Source organism: Oncorhynchus gorbuscha, unplaced genomic scaffold (assembly GCF_021184085.1).
Source record: "Oncorhynchus gorbuscha isolate QuinsamMale2020 ecotype Even-year unplaced genomic scaffold, OgorEven_v1.0 Un_scaffold_2095, whole genome shotgun sequence".
Lineage (NCBI taxonomy): Eukaryota > Metazoa > Chordata > Actinopteri > Salmoniformes > Salmonidae > Oncorhynchus > Oncorhynchus gorbuscha.
In genome coordinates, this window is record NW_025746688.1 from 12,327 (window position 1) to 30,000 (window position 17,674).

Here is a 17,674-nt window from a genome sequence, read left to right on the forward strand (position 1 = left end):
GAGAGAGACAGACGTGGGGGTAGTGAGAGACAGAGAGAGACAGACGGGGGGTAGTGAGAGACAGAGAGAGACAGACGGGGGGGGTAGTGAGAGACAGAGAGAGACAGACGGGGGGTAGTGAGAGACAGAGAGAGACAGACGGGGGGGTAGTGAGAGACAGAGAGAGACAGACGGGGGGTAGTGAGAGACAGAGAGAGACAGACGGGGGGTAGTGAGAGACAGAGAGAGACAGACGGGGGGGGTAGTGAGAGACAGAGAGAGACAGACGGGGGGGTAGTGAGAGACAGAGAGAGACAGACGGGGGGGTAGTGAGAGACAGACGGGGGGTAGTGAGAGACAGAGAGAGACAGACGGGGGGTAGTGAGAGACAGAGAGAGACAGACGGGGGGGTAGTGAGAGACAGAGAGAGACAGACGTGGGGGTAGTGAGAGACAGAGAGAGACAGACGTGGGGGTAGTGAGAGACAGAGAAAAAGAGAGAGAGTAACAAGCGAGAAGTGAACTAACCCTCTGGTGAATACTCTTGAGTCCATCCACACAGTCTGAAGAGATGAGCTCTGTCACCGGTCTACAATCCAGTACAATACAATGTTACTGTCCACAGCGAACAGCAGAACTGTTCAACACCCCCCAGACAGCACATATCTCACACACAGTCGGGGCTACGAGAGAGATAGAGACGGTCAATGACTTTATAGGATTTAAGATTTAGATGCACGATTGTAAAGTGGCTGTTCCACTGGATGTCATAAGGTGAATGCACCAATTTGTAAGTCGCTCTGGATAAGAGCGTCTGCTAAATGACTTAAATGTAATGTAAATAGGAGCCAAGGGCTTCAGTCAAATCAGGAAGTGAAATCATGGGTCGATGTGCCAAACAGAGAAACCCACACACTGCTCTTTATTAAGCTCTACGTATGAGACCGATTCGTAAAGATTATTAAAGCTTATTAAAGAGCAGTGATACTATCAAGAGCAGTGTGTGGGTTTCTTTATGTTTTTATTCTCATGTTATTCAACTTTTACCAGGCACCTGCAGAAACAGATCGCTCAGATGTGCCAGTGCCTTTTGAACAACGTTCATGTGGTTTTCCTATAAGTGATTGGCTGGTTGAGAGGTGAGGTTGCAGTACCTGTTGTTCTGATTGGCCAGCTTGTAGAGGGCGTGGCTGATCTCGGCAGATGCCAGAATGGCGCCGTGGCGACTGTGGAGATCAATGCCCAGCGCTATGGGCAGCAGCTGAGGCATAACTGAAAATACAACCATCAAAATATAAAATGTCATTTTAACTCAATTATTGTATGTGTCTTTTCATTCTTTGACAGAACATCAACAGTCTGCACAGGTGTGTGTGTGGTTCATTTATTTGAATATAACCTGAATGATTTGAGGCCAGGCTGGTCTGCCTGTAATGACACAGCCTCCGGGTACACGTCTATGACATCGACATAGTTTCAAATCTGGCCTATTGCCCTTTGACCTCTCTCTGTGTGTTCATTATAAAACACATAAATCATTCAATAATGACAAGACAGATGAAAAGACCCAGACACAACAACAGTGACTGCAGATGAACACACCCAGTCTATTCCACAGTAAGACAACGTGTTGTGTTACAGCAGGTTGGTGAACAGTGACTACAGATGAACACACCCAATCTATTCCACAGTAAGACAATGTGTTGCGTTAGAGCAGGTAGGTGAACAGTAACTGCAGATGAACACACCCAGTCTATTCCACAGTAAGACAATGTGTTGTGTTAGAGCAGGTTGGTGAACAGTGACTACAGATGAACACACCCAATCTATTCCACAGTAAGACAATGTGTTGCGTTAGAGCAGGTAGGTGAACAGTAACTGCAGATGAACACACCCAGTCTATTCCACAGTAAGACAACGTGTTGTGTTAGAGCAGGTAGGTGAACAGTGACTACAGATGAACACACCCAGTCCATTCCACAGTAAGACAACGTGTTGTGTTACAGCAGGTAGGGAACAGTGACTACAGATGAACACACCCAATCTATTCCACAGTAAGACAACGTGTTGTGTTAGAGCAGGTAGGGAACAGTGACTACAGATGAACACACCCAGTCTATTCCACAGTAAGACAACGTGTTGTGTTAGAGCAGGTAGGTGAACAGTGACTGCAGATGAACACACCCAGTCCATTCCACAGTAAGACAACGTGTTGTGTTAGAGCAGGTAGGGAACAGTGACTACAGATGAACACAGTCTATTCCACAGTAAGACAACGTGTTGTGTTAGAGCAGGTAGGTGAACAGTGACTACAGATGAACACACCCAGTCTATTCCACAGTAAGACAACGTGTTGTGTTAGAGCAGGTAGGTGAACAGTGACTACAGATGAACACACCCAGTCTATTCCACAGTAAGACAACGTGTTGTGTTAGAGCAGGTAGGGAACAGTGACTACAGATGAACACACCCAGTCTATTCCACAGTAAGACAACGTGTTGTGTTAGAGCAGGTAGGTGAACAGTGACTACAGATGAACACACCCAGTCCATTCCACAGTAAGACAACGTGTTGTGTTACAGCAGGTAGGGAACAGTGACTACAGATGAACACACCCAATCTATTCCACAGTAAGACAACGTGTTGTGTTAGAGCAGGTAGGGACCAGTGACTACAGATGAACACACCCAGTCTATTCCACAGTAAGACAACGTGTTGTGTTACAGCAGGTAGGTGAACAGTGACTACAGATGAACACACCCAGTCCATTCCACAGTAAGACAACGTGTTGTGTTAGAGCAGGTAGGGAACAGTGACTACAGATGAACACACCCAGTCCATTCCACAGTAAGACAACGTGTTGTGTTAGAGCAGGTAGGGAACAGGACCAATGACGTAGCTCACCTGTTGTGGCCATATAATCAGGTGCTTGAGGCGTCAGATTGTGCAAAGCCTTTGTCGCCAGCTGTCGAATCACCCTGCAAAACAACAGATACACAAGCAGAGGACAATTCCACTTTCTCCATTACATACAATGGCTTTTACTCTAATAGGCTACACACAGTACCAACTCTAATAGGCTACACACAGTACCAACTCTAATAGGCTACACACAGTACCAACTCTAATAGGCTACACACAGTACCAACTCTAATAGGCTACACACAGTACCAACTCTAATAGGCTACACACAGTACCAACTCTAATAGGCTACACACAGTACCAACTCTAATAGGCTACACACAGTACCAACTCTAATAGGCTACACACAGTACCAACTCTAATAGGCTACACACAGTACCAACGCTTTAATGGCAACAGGCTGGCATACGGACATACCACTTGGGACAAACACAGAAGACAAATACTAACTTGAGGTGTGCTTGATTTAGCTTCTGGGACTATTCCATTGGTTTAGCTTCTGGGACTATTCCATTGGTTTAGCTTCTGGGACTATTCCATTGGTTTAGCTTCTGGGACTATTCCATTGGTTTAGCTTCTGGGACTATTCCATTGGTTTAGCTTCTGGGACTATTTCATTGGTTTAGCTTCTGGGACTATTTCATTGGTTTAGCTTCTGGGACTATTCCATTGGTTTAGCTTCTGGGACTATTCCATTGGTTTAGCTTCTGGGCCTATTCCATTGGTTTAGCTTCTGGGACTATTCCATTGGTTTAGCTTCTGGGACTATTCCATTGGTTTAGCTTCTGGGACTATTCCATTGGTTTAGCTTCTGGGACTATTCCATTGGTTTAGCTTCTGGGACTATTCCATTGGTTTAGCTTCCCTATTCCATTGGTTTAGCTTCTGGGCCTATTCCATTGGTTTAGCTTCTGGGCCTATTCCATTGGTTTAGCTTCTGGGCCTATTCCATTGGTTTAGCTTCTGGGCCTATTCCATTGGTTTAGCTTCTGGGACTATTCCATTGGTTTAGCTTCTGGGACTATTCCATTGGTTTAGCTTCTGGGCCTATTCCATTGGTTTAGCTTCTGGGCCTATTCCATTGGTTTAGCTTCTGGGGCTATTCCATTGGTTTAGCTTCTGGGACTATTCCATTGGTTTAGCTTCTGGGACTATTCCATTGGTTTAGCTTCTGGGACTATTCCATTGGTTTAGCTTCTGGGACTATTTCATTGGTTTAGCTTCTGGGACTATTCCATTGAAAAAAGGACATGGATGAGGACAGGAAAGGCCCTTACCTGTCCCAGTGGTTGATCTTCATGGCTACCAAGTGGTCGATCATGGGCCTGGTGTATTCTGGGAAACTGGCGATGTAAACACTGAAGAGAACAGGGCAAGAGGTTATTACTATTTTACTAATACAGGTAATGTTATAACTACTACTATTACAGGTAATGTTATAACTACTACTACTCCAGGTAATGTTATAACTACTACTACCACGGGTAATGTTATAACTACTACTATTACAGGTAATGTTATAACTACTACTACTACTACTACTCCAGGTAATGTTATAACTACTACTACTACTACTCCAGGTAATGTTATAACAACTACTACAGGTAATGTTATAACTACTACTACTACAGGTAATGTTATAACTACTACTACTACAGATAATGTTATAACTACTACTACTACAGATAATGTTATAACTACTACTACTACTACAGGTAATGTTATAACTACTACTACTATTACAGGTAATGTTATAACTACTACTATTACAGGTAATGTTATAACTACTACTATTACAGGTAATGTTATAACTACTACTATTACAGGTAATGTTATAACTACTACTATTACAGGTAATGTTATAACTACTACTAATACAGGTACTGTTATAACTACTACTACTCCAGGTAATGTTATAACTACTACTACTCCAGGTAATGTTATAACTACTACTACTCCAGGTAATGTTATAACAACTACTACTACTACTACTACTACTACAGGTAATGTTATAACTACTACTACTACTACAAGTAATGTTATAACAACTACTACTACTACAGGTAATGTTATAACAACTACTACTATTACAGGTAATGTTATAACTACTACTATTACAGGTAATGTTATAACAACTACTACTACTACTACTACAGGTAATGTTATAACAACTACTACTACTACAGGTAATGTTATAACTACTACTACTACAGGTAATGTTATAACAACTACTACTACTACAAGTAATGTTATAACAACTACTACTATTACGGGTAATGTTATAACTACTACTACTACTACAGGTAATGTTATAACTACTACTACTACTACAGGTAATGTTATAACTACTACTACTACTACAGGTAATGTTATAACTACTACTACAGGTAATGTTATAACTACTACTACTACTACAGGTAATGTTATAACTACTACTACAGGTAATGTTATAACTACTACTACAGGTAATGTTATAACTACTACTACTACTACAGGTAATGTTATAACAACTATTACTACAGGTAATGTTATAACAACTACTATTACAGGTAATGTTATAACAACTACTATTACAGGTAATGTTATAACAACTACTACTACAGGTAATGTTATAACAACTACTACTACTACAGGTAATGTTATAACAACTACTACTACTACAGGTAATGTTATAACAACTACTACTACTACAGGTAATGTTATAACAACTACTACTACTACAGGTAATGTTAACAACTACTACTACTACAGGTAATGTTATAACAACTACTACTACTACAGGTAATGTTATAACTACTACTGCTACAGGTATTGTTATAACTACTACTGCTACAGGTAATGTTATAACTAATATTGCTACAGGTAATGTTATAACTAATATTGCTACAGGTAATGTTATAACAACTACTACTACAGGTAATGTTATAACTACTACTACAGGTAATGTTATAACAACTACTACTACTACTACTACAGGTATTGTTATAACTACTACAGGTATATGACTTAAATGTAAATGTTATAACTATTACTACTACAGGTAATGTTATACCTACTACTACTACAGGTAATGTTATAACTACTACTACTACTACTACTACTACTACAGGTAATGCTATAACTACTACTACTACTACAGGTAATGTTATAACTACTACTACTACTACTACTACTACTACTACTACTACTACTACAGGTAATGTTATAACTACTACTACTACAGGTAATGTTATAACAACTACTATTACAGCTAACTAACTAACTACAGTACCGGACGCAGCTAACTAACTAACTACAGTACCGGACCCAGCTAACTAACTAACTACAGTACCGGACCCAGCTAACTACAGTACCGGACCCAGCTAACTACAGTACCGGACCCAGCTAACTACAGTACCGGACCCAGCTAACTACAGTACCGGACCCAGCTAACTACAGTACCGGACCCAGCTAACTACAGTACCGGACCCAGATACTTCCTCAACAACATTCAGCGTCGGCCTACAGAACATATTGTCAGATTGTTTACTTCCTCAACAACATTCAGCGTCAGCCTACAGAACATATTGTTTACTTCCTCAACAACATTCAGCGTCAGCCTACAGAACATATTGTCAAATTGTTTACTTCCTCAACAACATTCAGCGTCGGCCTACAGAACATATTGTCAGATTGTTTACTTCCTCAACAACATTCAGCGTCGGCCTACAGAACATATTGTCAGATTGTTTACTTCCTCAACAACATTCAGCGTCGGCCTACAGAACATATTGTCAGATTGTTTACTTCCTCAACAACATTCAGCGTCAGCCTACAGAACATATTGTTTACTTCCTCAACAACATTCAGCGTCAGCCTACAGAACATATTGTTTACTTCCTCAACAACATTCAGCGTCAGCCTACAGAACATATTGTTTACTTCCTCAACAACATTCAGCGTCAGCCTACAGAACATATTGTCAGATTGTTTACTTCCTCAACAACATTCAGCGTCGGCCTACAGAACATATTGTCAGATTGTTTACCTCCTCAACAACATTCAGCGTCGGCCTACAGAACATATTGTTTACTTCCTCAACAACATTCAGCGTCGGCCTACAGAACATATTGTCAGATTGTTTACTTCCTCATCAACATTCAGCGTCGGCCTACAGAACATATTGTTTACTTCCTCAACAACATTCAGCGTCAGCCTACAGAACATATTGTCAGATTGTTTACTTCCTCAACAACATTCAGCGTCAGCCTACAGAACATATTGTTTACTTCCTCAACAACATTCAGCGTCGGCCTACAGAACATATTGTCAGATTGTTTACTTCCTCAACAACATTCAGCGTCGGCCTACAGAACATATTGTCAGATTGTTTACTTCCTCAACAACATTCAGCGTCGGCCTACAGAACATATTGTCAGATTGTTTACTTCCTCAACAACATTCAGCGTCAGCCTACAGAACATATTGTTTACTTCCTCAACAACATTCAGCGTCGGCCTACAGAACATATTGTCAGATTGTTTACTTCCTCAACAACATCTTGGGCCTCAGAAGTGTAGTGAATCTCCCCCGGGGCTACATTCTTTAACAGGTTTTACTCTGTGATGTGGGAGGAATGTTTCCTCTGACAGTCTAGGTGGTGTTAGAGACGTCACTCATAGGATTAGGATGGGGACAGTCACATTCTACAGAGAGGCAGGGCTTTGACAGCTCAGTGACACAGCCTCAGGGCACCAATGGGGACAGTCACATTCTACAGAGACGCAGGGCTTTGACAGCTCAGTGACACAGCCTCAGGGCACCAATGGGGACAGTCACATTCTACAGAGAGGCAGGGCTTTGAGAGCTCAGATACCTGAGATGTCAGCGATGCATTGAGAAGAGGAGAAAACGTCCCTGGTTCAACATAAAGGACATGTCCTATGCACACTCCTTTACAAAACAATACTTCTACAATATAAGTGGCAGGCTCCATTTGACTAAGACCAGATAGTACAGCTTCTGTTCTGTGGTTCTGGGTAGTATAACATATACTGCCACCACCGGGTAGTATAACATATACATACCACCGGGTAGTATAACATATACTGCCACCACCGGGTAGTATAACATATACTGCCACCACCGGGTAGTATAACATATACTGCCACCACCGGGTAGTATAACATATACTGCCACCACCGGGTAGTATAACATATAACATATATAACTGCCACCACCGGGTAGTATAACATATACTGCCACCACCGGGTAGTATAACATATACTGCCACCACCGGGTAGTATAACATATACTGCCACCACCGGGTAGTATAACATATACTGCCACCACCGGGTAGTATAACATATACTGCCACCACCGGGTAGTATAACATATACTGCCACCACCGGGTAGTATAACATATACTGCCACCACCGGGTAGTATAACATATACTGCCACCACCGGGTAGTATAACATATACTGCCACCACCGGTAGTATAACATATACTGCCACCACCGGGTAGTATAACATATACTGCCACCACCGGGTAGTATAACATATACTGCCACCACCGGGTAGTATAACATATACTGCCACCACCGGGTAGTATAACATATACTGCCACCACCGGGTAGTATAACATATACTGCCACCACCGGGTAGTATAACATATACTGCCACCACCGGGTAGTATAACATATACATACCACCACCGGGTAGTATAACATATACATACCACCACCGGGTAGTATAACATATACATACCACCACCGGGTAGTATAACATATACTGCCACCACCGGGTAGTATAACATATACTGCCACCACCGGGTAGTATAACATATACTGCCACCACCGGGTAGTATAACATATACTGCCACCACCGGGTAGTATAACTTATACTGCCACCACCGGGTAGTATAACATATACTGCCACCACCGGGTAGTATAACATATACTGCCACCACCGGTAGTATAACATATACTGCCACCACCGGGTAGTATAACATATACTGCCACCACCGGGTAGTATAACATATACTGCCACCACCGGGTAGTATAACATATACTGCCACCACCGGGTAGTATAACATATACTGCCACCACCGGGTAGTATAACATATACTGCCACCACCGGGTAGTATAACATATACTGCCACCACCGGGTAGTATAACATATACTGCCACCACCGGGTAGTATAACATATACTGCCACCACCGGGTAGTATAACATATACTGCCACCACCGGGTAGTATAACATATACTGCCACCACCGGGTAGTATAACATATACTGCCACCACCGGGTAGTATAACATATACTGCCACCACCGGGTAGTATAACATATACTGCCACCACCGGGTAGTATAACATATACTGCCACCACCGGGTAGTATAACATATACTGCCACCACCGGGTAGTATAACATATACTGCCACCACCGGGTAGTATAACATATACTGCCACCACCGGGTAGTATAACATATACTGCCACCACCGGGTAGTATAACATATACTGCCACCACCGGGTAGTATAACATATACTGCCACCACCGGGTAGTATAACATATACTGCCACCACCGGGTAGTATAACATATACTGCCACCACCGGGTAGTATAACATATACTGCCACCACCGGGTAGTATAACATATACTGCCACCACCGGGTAGTATAACATATACTGCCACCACCGGGTAGTATAACATATACTGCCACCACCGGTAGTATAACATATACTGCCACCACCGGGTAGTATAACATATACTGCCACCACCGGGTAGTATAACATATACTGCCACCACCGGGTAGTATAACATATACTGCCACCACCGGGTAGTATAACATATACTGCCACCACCGGGTAGTATAACATATACTGCCACCACCGGGTAGTATAACATATACTGCTACCACCGGGTAGTATAACATATACTGCCACCACCGGGTAGTATAACATATACTGCTACCACCACCAGGTAGCCTCCTACAACCAGGTAGACTCCCACCACCACCAGGTAGACTCCCACCACCACCAGGTAGACTCCCACCACCACCAGGTAGACTCCCACCACCACCAGGTAGACTCCCACCACCAGGTAGACTCCCACCACCACCAGGTAGACTCCCACCACCACCAGGTAGCCTCCCACCACCACCAGGTAGACTCCCACCACCACCAGGTAGCCTCCCACCACCACCAGGTAGCCTCCCACCACCACCAGGTAGCCTCCCACCACCACCAGGTAGCCTCCCACCACCACCAGGTAGCCTCCCACCACCACCAGGTAGCCTCCCACCACCACCAGGTAGCCTCCCACCACCACCAGGTAGCCTCCCACCACCACCAGGTAGCCTCCCACCACCACCAGGTAGCCTCCCACCACCACCAGGTAGCCTCCCACCACCACCAGGTAGCCTCCCACCACCACCAGGTAGCCTCCCACCACCACCAGGTAGACTCCCACCACCACCAGGTAGACTCCCACCACCACCAGGTAGACTCCCACCACCACCAGGTAGACTCCTACCACCACCAGGTAGACTCCTCCCACCACCAGGTAGACTCCTCCCACCACCAGGTAGACTCCCCCCACCACCAGGCAGACTCCTCCCACCACCAGGTAGACTCCCACCACCACCAGGTAGACTCCCACCACCACCAGGTAGACTCCCACCACCACCAGGTAGACTCCTACCACCACCAGGTAGACTCCCACCACCACCAGGTAGACTCCCACCACCACCAGGTAGACTCCCACCACCACCAGGTAGACTCCCACCACCACCAGGTAGACTCCCACCACCACCAGGTAGACTCCCACCACCACCAGGTAGACTCCCACCACCACCAGGTAGACTCCCACCACCACCAGGTAGACTCCCACCACCACCAGGTAGACTCCTACCACCAGGTAGACTCCCACCACCAGGTAGACAGGGAAATGGCCTAAATGTGTACACGTAACCACAGCAGTGTTCTACAATATTGGACCGTTGACATTTTTCGAATTCTGCCGTGCAGCTCAAGCAATTTCTCCAACTGTCAACACATTAAAATTGAATAGAGGACGTGTAACGCAGAGGGATTGGTTGGGAATTGTGGGGAGGTGCGCGTTTGGGCTGTGTGGATGGTGGTCTCAGATCCACGTAATATATTCCATATTGTAGATTAATAGAGAAGACATAAAAACTATTAAATAAAATATGGAACCAATGAGTAACCAAAATAAGTGAAGAATCTCATATACAATATATTTTTATTTATTTAACAAAGTAGCCACCCTTTGCCTTAATGACAGCTTTGCACACACTTGGCACACCCTGGAATGAGTGGGTATGTCCAAACCTTTGAATAAGTACTGTATATTTGCTCATAAAAGCGTCTCCACCACTATTTCTCGCATAATACATTTTACAGACAACAAAAAATGCCAATATTTCAAACTAACAAATTGTCTATCGACAATTATGAAATTGTACCCACATTTCCCAGTAGTGAATTTTTTTCAAGCGTCAGTTAATTCATCCTGGTTAATATACTGTGTCTAGTTATTAATGAGGTCCATTTAGGCTCAAGAGCTCCCCTAGAGGTCAAACCTCTGTAGAGTATCTTTAACTCACCTGATGGACAGGTAACAGTTGTTCAGGTTCCCAACAGCAAAGTAGTCCGCTGCTACTACGATGTCGATACCGTAGGGGAACGTGCCCTGGAGACAGAGAGGCAAGGGATCACGTCTATGGTTTTACTTTATGTACCAAGAGAACAGTGGTTTCAGTGTGACCGACTGGGTTCCAACACAGGTCTCCTGTTAGCCCGCTGAGCTAAAGCCTATGCATTAGACCAGGGAGCGAACACAAATCTCCAGGTCTCAGGCAAGGGTAGGCTAGTTGAGAACACCTTTATTTAACCAGGTAGGCTAGTTGAGAACACCTTTATTTAACCAGGTAGGCTAGTTGAGAACACCTTTATCTAACCAGGTAGGCTAGTTGAGAATACCTTTATTTAACCAGGTAGGCTAGTTGAGAACACCTTTATTTAACCAGGTAGGCTAGTTGAGAACACCTTTATTTAACCAGGTAGGCTAGTTGAGAACACCTTTATTTAACCAGGTAGGCTAGTTGAGAATACCTTTATCTAACCAGGTAGGCTAGTTGAGAACACCTTTATCTAACCAGGTAGGCTAGTTGAGAATACCTTTATTTAACCAGGTAGGCTAGTTGAGAACACCTTTATCTAACCAGGTAGGCTAGTTGAGAATACCTTTATTTAACCAGGTAGGCTAGTTGAGAATACCTTTATTTAACCAGGTAGCCTAGTTGAGAATACCTTTATTTAACCAGGTAGGCTAGTTGAGAAAATCTTTATTTAACCAGGTAGGCTAGTTGAGAACACCTTTATTTAACCAGGTAGGCTAGCTGAGAACAGCTTTATTTAACCAGGTAGGCTAGCTGAGAACACCTTTATTTAACCAGGTAGGTGTCACGCCTTGGTCATTGTATCTTGTGTTTTTGTTATATGTTTGGGTAGGCCAGGGTGTGACATGGGTTTATATGTTGTATTTCGTATTGGGGTTTGTATTAATTAGGAGTGTGTATTAGTAGGGGTGTGTCTAGTTAGGCTTGGCTGCCTGAGGCGATTCCTAATTGGAGTCAGCTGATTCTCGTTGTCTCGGATTGGGAACCGTATTTAGGCAGCCTGAGTGCGCGTTGTATTTCGTGGGCGATTGTACCTGTCTTTGTGTTAGTCACCAGATAGGCTGTAAGTAGTTTCACTCGTTTGTTGTTTTGTATTCTCAGTTATTTCATGTACAGCATTTTCTTCATTAAAAGTCATGAGTAACCTACACGCTGCATTTCGGTCTGACTCACTTCAAACAACAGACGAAGTTCATTACAGAATCGCCCACCACGATTCACAGACCGAGCAGCGTGTGAACTGGCAGGAGCTAAAGGAGGACGATATGGACGGCAGAAGCAGGGATTATACGACGTGGGAAGAAATCGACAGGTGGGCGGCCGACCCAGAGCGAGTGCAAGAGCCCGCCTGGGATTCCCTACAGCAATGCGAAGAGGGCTATACACGGATGGAATCGAAAAGGAAAGCACGGCTATACAGGGCGAAAACCGTAGGTAACGGGGGAAAGCGCAGAGAGAGAGTGGCAGAGTCAGGAGTCAGACCTGAGCCTACTCTCCCTGTTAATTGTGAGGAGCAGCAATATGAGGACTTCTGGTCTTGGGAGATGATATTAGACGGAAAAGGACCCTGGGCGCAGCCGGGAGAATATCGCCGTCCCAAGGAGGAAATAGAAGTAGCTAAAGCGGAGAGGCGTGAGTATGAGGAGGCAGCACTGCGACGCGGTTGGAAACCGGAAAGTCACCCCAAAAAATTTATTGGGGGGGGCTAAAAGGGAGAATAGTTATGCCAGGTAGGAAACCTGCGCATACTCCCTGTGCTCACCGTTGGGCTAGAGAGACCGGGCAGGCACCGTGTTATGCTATGGAGCGCACGGTGTTTCCAGTGCGGGTGCAGAGCCAGCTGCGACTCATACCAGCCCTTCCTATTGGCCGGGCTAGAGTGGGCATCGAGCCAGGTAAGCTTGGGCAGGCTCGGTGCTCAAGAGCTCCAGTGCGCCTGCACGGTCCGGTCTATCCAGAGCCACCTATACACACCAGTCCTCCGGTAGCAGCTCCCCCCGCACCAGGCTTCCTGTGCGTGTCCTCGAGCCAGTACCACCAGTTCCAGCACCACGCACCAGGCCTCCAGTGCGCCTCGCCTGTTCAGCGCAGCCAGTGCTTTTCTCCCCTCCTGCGCTGCCGGAATCTCCCGCTTGTTTAGCGCAACCAGAGCTGTTCTCTTCTCCTGCGCTATCGGAGTCTCCCGCCTGTTCAGCTCAGCCAGAGCCTTTCTCCTCTCCTGCGCTGCCGGAGTCTCCTGTCTGCCCAGCGCCGCCAGTCGGCCCAGCGTCACCAGTCTGCCAGGATCCGCCAGAAGTGCCAGTCTGCCAGGATCCGCCAGAAGTGCCAGTCTACCAAGATCTTCTAGATCGGCCAGACAACCTTAATCATCCAGGTCCACCAGCCAGCCAGGATTTACCGGAGCCTACTACCTGCCTGAGCTTCCTCTCAGTACCGAGCTTCCTCTCAGTACCGGGCTTCCTCTCAGTACCGGGCTCCCTCTCTGTACCGGGCTCCCTCTCTGTACCGGGCTCCCTCTCTGTACCGGGCTCCCTCTCTGTACCGGGCTCCCTCTCTGTACCGGGCTCCCTCTCTGTACCGGGCTCCCTCTCTGTACCGGGCTCCCTCTCTGTACCGGGCTGCCCCTCAGTACCGGGCTGCCCCTCAGTACCGGGCTGCCCCTCAGTACCGGGCTGCCCCTCAGTACCGGGCTGCCCCGCTGTCCCGAGTTGCCCCGCTGTCCCGAGTTGCCCCTCTGTCCCGAGTTGCCCCTCTGTCCCGAGTTGCCCCTCTGTCCCGAGTTGCCCCTCTGTCCCGAGCTGCCCCTCTGTCCCGAGCTGCCCCTCTGTCCCGAGCTGCCCCTCTGTCCCGAGCTGCCCCTCTGTCCCGAGCTGCCCCTCTGTCCCGAGCTGCCCCTCTGTCCCGAGCTGCCCCTCTGTCCCGAGCTGCCCCTCAGTTATGTGGGGATCAGGGTGAGGACTATTAGGCCATGGTCGGCGGAGAAGGTGGATTATCCTAGGACGCAAAGGGGAGGAACTAGGACATTGATGGAGTGGGGTCCACGTCCCGAGCCAGAACGCCCACCCGGACCCTCCCTATGCTCTTGAGGTGCGTCCCGGAGTCCGCACCTTAGGGGGGGGGTTCTGTCACGCCTTGGTCATTGTATCTTGTGTTTTTGTTATATGTTTGGGTAGGCCAGGGTGTGACATGGGTTTATATGTTGTATTTCGTATTGGGGTTTGTATTAATTAGGAGTGTGTATTAGTAGGGGTGTGTCTAGTTAGGCTTGGCTGCCTGAGGCGATTCCTAATTGGAGTCAGCTGATTCTCGTTGTCTCGGATTGGAAACCGTATTTAGGCAGCCTGAGTGCGCGTTGTATTTCGTGGGCGATTGTACCTGTCTTTGTGTTAGTCACCAGATAGGCTGTAATTAGTTTCACTCGTTTGTTGTTTTGTATTCTCAGTTATTTCATGTACAGCATTTTCTTCATTAAAAGTCATGAGTAACCTACACGCTGCATTTCGGTCTGACTCACTTCAAACAACAGACGAAGTTCATTACAGTAGGCTAGCTGAGAACACCTTTATTTAACCAGGTAGGCTAGCTGAGAACACCTTTAATTAACCAGGTAGGCTAGCTGAGAACACCTTTATTTAATCAGGTAGGCTAGCTGAGAACACCTTTATTTAACCAGGTAGGCTAGCTGAGAACACCTTTAATTAACCAGGTAGGCTAGTTGAGAACACCTTTATTTAACCAGGTAGGCTAGTTGAGAACACCTTTATTTAACCAGATAGGCTAGTTGAGAACAAGTTCTCATTTACAACTGCAACCTGGCCAAGATAAAGCAAAGCAGTGTGAACAGACAACACAGAGTTACACATGGAGTAAACAATGAACAAGTCAGATAACATAGTAGAAAAAAGATCATCTATATACATTGTGTGCAAAAGGCACGAGGAGGTAAGGCAATAAATAGGCCATAGGAGAGAATCATTACAATTGATCAGATTAACACCGGAGTGATAAATGACCAGATGAACATGAGCAGGTAGAGATACTGGTGTTTTTAATGAGCTGTTTTATACTCTTGTGAATTCAATGGTTTTTACTAGATTACTTGCAGTTTTTCATGTTGTCTGTCTGTCATTTTTGTTGTAATGACTTGGTGCCACCTATCTTGGCCAGGGCGCTCTTGAAAAAGAGATTTTAATCTCAAATGAGCCCTTCCTGGTTAAATAAAGGTTAAAACATTGTTTTGTTTTTAAATGAGTCACAATGTATGATATGAACAGTTGAATAATATGAACATTTAAAATAGTATGAAATGGTAATTACATGTCGATAACTAGTCCCTAGATCTGATGCCAAGCTTGGCAAGTGCTGGCTGCACACAAAGCATATTAATCTGCCTGTGGCCAAGTCAGTGTCTTGATCAGCACAGAATTTAGTTTTCTGACAGTTGTTGATCTGTTTAAAGGACTTTAGTGACAGTCAGGACAGGTTACCGTAACACCTGGATGGTAGGTGATCATTACAGACAGTTGTTGATCTGTTTAAAGGACTTTAGTGACAGTCAGTAACACCTGGATGGTAGGTGATCATTACAGACAGTTGTTGATCTGTTTAAAGGCCTTTAGTGACAGTCAGTTACACCTGGATGGTAGGTGATCATTACAGACAGTTGTTGATCTGTTTAAAGGACTTTAGTGACAGTCAGGGCAGGTTACCATAACAACTGGATGGTAGGTGATCATTACAGACAGTTGTTGATCTGTTTAAAGGACTTTAGTGACAGTCAGGACAGGTTACCGTAACACCTGGATGGTAGGTGATCATTACAGACAGTTGTTGATCTGTTTAAAGGACTTTAGTGACAGTCAGGACAGGTTACCGTAACACCTGGATGGTAGGTGATCATTACAGACAGTTGTTGATCTGTTTAAAGGACTTTAGTGACAGTCAGTAACACCTGGATGGTAGGTGATCATTACAGACAGTTGTTGATCTGTTAAAGGACTTTAGTGACAGTCAGGGCAGGTTACCATAACAACTGGATGGTAGGTGATCATTACAGACAGTTGTTGATCTGTTTAAAGGACTTTAGTGACAGTCAGTTACTCCTGGATGGTAGGTGATCATTACAGACAGTTGTTGATCTGTTTAAAGGACTTTAGTGACAGTCAGGGCAGGTTACCGTAACACCTGGATGGTAGGTGATCATTACAGACAGTTATTGATCTGTTTAAAGGCCTTTAGTGACCGTCAGTTACACCTGGATGGTAGGTGATCATTACAACCCGAATGTACTGTGTATCATAGCATTAGTCATGTAATAACTAATGACCTATGGTTTTGGTAACTGGGTTCACAAACCTGTCTTCCCACATTCTCCTGGAAGGCAGCCTGGGAGAGAAAGAGAAGAATACACAGTTTAGAAGTTAAATAATAGTAATGAGATCGGATATAAATGACAGGGACTAAGAGACAGTAGTTAGATAATAGTAGTCAGATCTGATATAAATGACAGGGTCTAAGAGACAGTAGTTAGATAATAGTAGTCAGATCTGATATAAATGACAGGGTCTAAGAGACAGTAGTTAGATAATAGTCAGTAGTCAGATATAAATGACAGGGTCTAAGAGACAGTAGTTAGATAATAGTAGTGAGATCTGATATAAATGACAGGGTCTAAGAGACAGTAGTTAGATAATAGTAGTCAGATCTGATATAAATGACAGGGTCTAAGAGACAGTAGTTAGATAATAGTAGTCAGATCTGATATAAATGACAGGGTCTAAGAGACAGTAGTTAGATAATAGTAGTCAGATCTGATATAAATGACAGGGACTAAGAGACAGTAGTTAGATAATAGTAGTCAGATCTGATATAAATGACAGGGTCTAAGAGACAGTAGTTAGATAATAGTCAGTAGTCTGATATAAATGACAGGGTCTAAGAGACAGTAGTTAGATAATAGTAGTGAGATCTGATATAAATGACAGGGTCTAAGAGACAGTAGTTAGATAATAGTCAGTAGTCTGATATAAATGACAGGGTCTAAGAGACAGTAGTTAGATAATAGTAGTCAGATCTGATATAAATGACAGGGTC

General features: G+C 44.8%; 1 protein-coding gene across 1 annotated transcript in view; it reads right to left on the bottom strand.

Annotated features, from left to right (window-relative positions):
• The window catches only part of LOC124024957 (tubulin-specific chaperone D-like), a gene marked incomplete at both ends in the record, with an annotated part of 92,178 nt that overhangs the window by 12,108 nt on the left and 62,396 nt on the right, over window positions 1–17,674 (bottom strand). The window contains 6 exons of the mRNA XM_046338666.1: window positions 507–567; window positions 1,133–1,250; window positions 2,883–2,956; window positions 4,178–4,258; window positions 11,507–11,592; window positions 16,937–16,966. Of these exons, the coding sequence (XP_046194622.1) occupies window positions 507–567; window positions 1,133–1,250; window positions 2,883–2,956; window positions 4,178–4,258; window positions 11,507–11,592; window positions 16,937–16,966 (450 nt within the window). The remainder of the gene's footprint in view (window positions 1–506; window positions 568–1,132; window positions 1,251–2,882; window positions 2,957–4,177; window positions 4,259–11,506; window positions 11,593–16,936; window positions 16,967–17,674) is intronic.